This window comes from Cyprinodon variegatus, unplaced genomic scaffold (assembly GCF_000732505.1).
Source record: "Cyprinodon variegatus isolate N-32 unplaced genomic scaffold, C_variegatus-1.0 Scaffold381, whole genome shotgun sequence".
Taxonomy (NCBI): Eukaryota; Metazoa; Chordata; class Actinopteri; order Cyprinodontiformes; family Cyprinodontidae; genus Cyprinodon; species Cyprinodon variegatus.
The window spans coordinates 638,099-641,794 of record NW_015150834.1 but is presented as its reverse complement, the minus strand read 5'-3'; the positions used below and the strand labels follow the sequence as shown (position 1 = coordinate 641,794).

Below are 3,696 nucleotides of genomic sequence, written 5' to 3'. Positions count from 1 at the left end.
TATATATATATATATATATATATATATATATATATATATATATATAAATGTTTGTATATCTGGTGCGTGTAACAAAAGTAATTTCCCTCTGGGAATATATATTATATTATATTATGTATGTCTGATTCTGAATGAACTTTGAATCATCTTGAAAAACTTTATTTTGGTATGTGGTGAGCAACAAGTTGGGGCAGCACCAAGTACAATCACAAAGTACTCGGTTTTGTTTAATAACAAAAAATAAAAAACATTACTTAAATGTTTTTATTTTTGAAATACCAACAGGCCATAAAGAAAATTAGCTTAAATGAAACAGAACTAATGATTCTGTTTTTAAAATGTAAGGAGTAGAAGTAAAAAGTTGTCTAAAAATAATTACTGCAGTAAAGTAGATATTCAGAATGTCTACTTAAGTAACAAAGTATTTGTACTTAGTTGCCTGACATCTCTGTTAATCATTGATTTTAAATTAGGATTAATTAGTTTAAAGATGTTTATTTTTTATTTCTGAAACAGGACCAGGCCCTGACTGCAGCTGCAGGCAGAACCGAAGCAGTTCACAGATTCAACAGGTTTTTCTGGGAGTCCTCAGCTCGATCTCCTGGTTGCAGATGATCTCCCACCTCCACACCCTGAAATGAACAGAAGTGGCTCATAGAAATGAAACGGGGCGCCGGGGTCTAAAGAAAACAACAGAGCCTCTGCTGCAGCCGCGCGTCAACGGGACCAGTCAGCCGTCTCGACCATATATGGGCATAGCGCTTCCTGCGGCCCCAGAAACACACATGAACGCGCGTTCCTAACATAGCATTTAAAGCACGTCATTGCATTCAGGTTCCTGCTTCACAGTCAGAGCAAAGCATCGGAGGGAGGTGGACTGGAGCCGGGGACGGGTCTGCGTCCTCCGGACCTTCTCTGGTCCTTCTGGTTCTTTGTCTTTAAAGGCTCCTGCAGCGGGAGGGGGGGCTGCATAGCTGCAGAGCCTGGTTGGAGGCATTTAACTCCAATCCAGCAGAAATAGTTGACATAAAGCAGAAAAAGTTTGATGCATGGCTCTGAGTTCTGGTTCTGTCTAAAAACAACCCAAAAAATAGATAAACTAAATTAAAATAATAATAATAATAAAAAAAACTTTATAAAACAACAGAAAAAAGTTTGTCACAAATTATACCAAACCCTTCCGCCTAGTTTGCCGCACCGGGACAAGTCGGGTCGGGTCTGACCGGGCCAAGTCGGGTCGGACCGGGCGGGCTGCTGTGGAGGCGGGTCCCTCCTGCAGAACAATGCCATTATTTGAGCTCCGTTGGTCAGGAATGCCAGATTTCACAGGCCGCTGCCCTCTTCCACCACTGCACCTCCACTGGGACCTTTTCCCACCCCATCCTCTGCACCCCCCCACCTATTGCCCACCTTTGGCCCGCCCTGATGGAGCCCTGACTTCCTGCAGCCTGTGTGTCCTGTTGCACCTACAGCTCACATGTGTTGGAGCTCAGGGTGGTCCTGTTTACCCTGATGCTGCCGCAGGGGGGGCTGCGGAAGGCCCCACTTTTAGATGATGGTTCCCCTAAAAAAAGGTCGCTCCTCAAAGGCGGGTAATGACAAATTTGTGAATGGAAAGAAGAATTTGTGTTCATTGTTAAAATTTAACTATACAACGAGAGCCCCTCTGGTGTTCCACCAATCCAGGAGGTGATGGGGGAAATTTCCCACCAATCAGAGCAAAGACTAGAGGTAAACTGGACCAATGGGAACCTAGTATTCAAATAAGGAATTTGTCTCGGCAAGAGCTGAATGTCAACTAGTCAAAGATGGAGTCTAAAGCTGGAAGGCCGTGGGGTGGCCAGTGGACCGAAACAGCGGCTCCCCGCAGCAGGAGCGGCGGCGGCGGACCGGAGCGGGAGGCGGGGAGCGCGAGCCGCGTTTATCCGCTGGAATAGCGGCGCGGCTCCGCTCAGGCTTTGCTGGGTGAGCCGGAGGCTACGGACCGGCCCTGCCAGCGCCAGGTACCGATTCAGCAGAACCGCTGGCCGCGTGGGGAGGGGATGGCATGCGGCTCGCGCACTAACGCGGGTGCGGGTGTTTCTGACTGACCGGGGAGACGTTTCACGAGCCTTTGCTGCTCACAACTATGGAGCTGCTATTGTGTGTGCGCACGCGTGTGCTTGTGGGTCTGTGCGCGCGCATCGGTTTGAGTGGAATGGAAATAAAAGCGTGCGCGCGAGCGAGCATGTTGACAAAGATAGTGATTGACAGGTAGGTGGCATGTAAACTAACTTTCTTTCTTTCCTCCCTTCTTTCCTTCTTTCCTTCTTCCTCAGCTTCTAGGATCCAGGGACACCCGGGGGTCCACTAAAGATGCCCCCAGATGTTCCAGCCTATATAATAACCTTGTTATTGAAGCCTTATGCTTTAATAATTACATTTTTTTGTAAGATAAAAAAAAAAAGGTAGCCTTTCTGGTTTTAAAGCAGTCCACATAGTTCTGAGGGACATCTCATGCAGTTCATCCTTAGTAGAAAAGCTCCAGTCCACTGGATGTGGCCCCGGGGCCACATGTTTGTTTGTGTTGCGGTTTGGAAGTGTAGGAATGCGTGTTCTGTGCGTGGCTGCATCGTACCGGCCTCCATCTGCGGGGACAGGCAGCCTGGATGCTGTCCTATCAGGCTGGGATCCAAAGCTCCGGGCTCCCATGTGGAGGGGCTCCCCTCTCAGCCCGGGCGGCATGGAGTTGCTTTTTTTTATTTGCTGGATTATGGAGATCCTTGCAGGAGAAGAAGCTCTGCAGCTGACTGGAAACGGCTCCTGACATTGGAAATAACAAAGCCCCCCCCCCACACACCCCTCCCCTCCTGGCACCCCCCACCCAATGGTTTCCTAAAAGAGGAGGGTTTCACGTTGCCACTGGCCAAAGGGACAGGAATAGCAGGTATTAAATGGAAGTCTGTGGTATTGTATCTGGGAATGTGCTCTTTGGCCTATATATGCTCCTCCACCCTCTGCTGGGTTTCCTCCCAGCAGAGCTCTGCAGTCTATAGGAAGAGCTTCGCCTGTCCTCTTGGTTCTGTTTCGCTGCAGTTTAACGTGAACTGGAACGAATCCGCCGACACATTGTCTTCAGATATTGTCTTGTTGTGCAGAAATGAAACCGGAACAATCCTTTCCCTGTTTTGCACAGATTTTCTGCTCTTCTCGGGGGGGGCCTGAAACACTCAGCAGGATTTCTAAGCCTGTTTTGCTTGTTTCACGGCTGCTTGTCTGCTTGCAACATGTTAATCATGATCGCTGTAAGGAAGCCTGCAGCCCCCCCCCCCATCAGTATTGATGGGACTGAGCTGTTGCATGCTGCTGCTCCTACAAGAGTGAATAGAAACCATGTAGTTCAAAGCCCTTTTTCTGTTGTACTACTGTGAGATCACATGAGCAGTGCAATATTAAAAGGGCATTGGCTCACACACTATGACACCTTGCCCCCCTCCCCGTCACCCCTCCCTTTACTGTATACCTTATTCAAGCTCAAACAAACGGTGCAGAAGTGCTTCTGTGGAATGTTGGATATTTCAGGTTGCGGTCGGCTGCGGCGTGTTTGAATCCCAGCATGCAGAGGTCAGCTGCTTTGACGATGTTGCACTACTGTACCATGCGCTGAAGCAGTGCAATAGTATTGTCATAGCATTTGGCCTTTGTCCTGCACAGCAG

At 48.3% G+C, this 3,696-nt stretch overlaps 1 protein-coding gene across 3 annotated transcripts in view; it reads right to left on the bottom strand.

Moving 5' to 3' along the window:
* The window catches only part of LOC107092440 (interleukin-17A-like), a 57,390-nt gene extending 54,650 nt beyond the window's left edge, over positions 1–2,740 (bottom strand). Inside the window, exons 1-3 of one of the 3 annotated variants that reach the window (XR_001481575.1) lie at positions 2,618–2,740; positions 1,172–1,273; positions 377–1,072 (exon numbers count right to left, since the gene is read on the bottom strand). Coding sequence is in view for 1 of the 3 variants with exons in the window: in XM_015386932.1 (XP_015242418.1) it covers positions 850–1,072; positions 1,199–1,273; positions 2,618–2,724 (405 nt within the window). In the remaining 2 variants the exon portion in view is untranslated. Of the gene's footprint in view, positions 1–376; positions 1,073–1,171; positions 1,274–2,617 lie in introns of those variants that run through there. The other 2 variants (XM_015386932.1, XM_015386931.1) reach the window with 2 other exon arrangements.
* Positions 2,741–3,696: the final 956 nt, after the last annotated feature.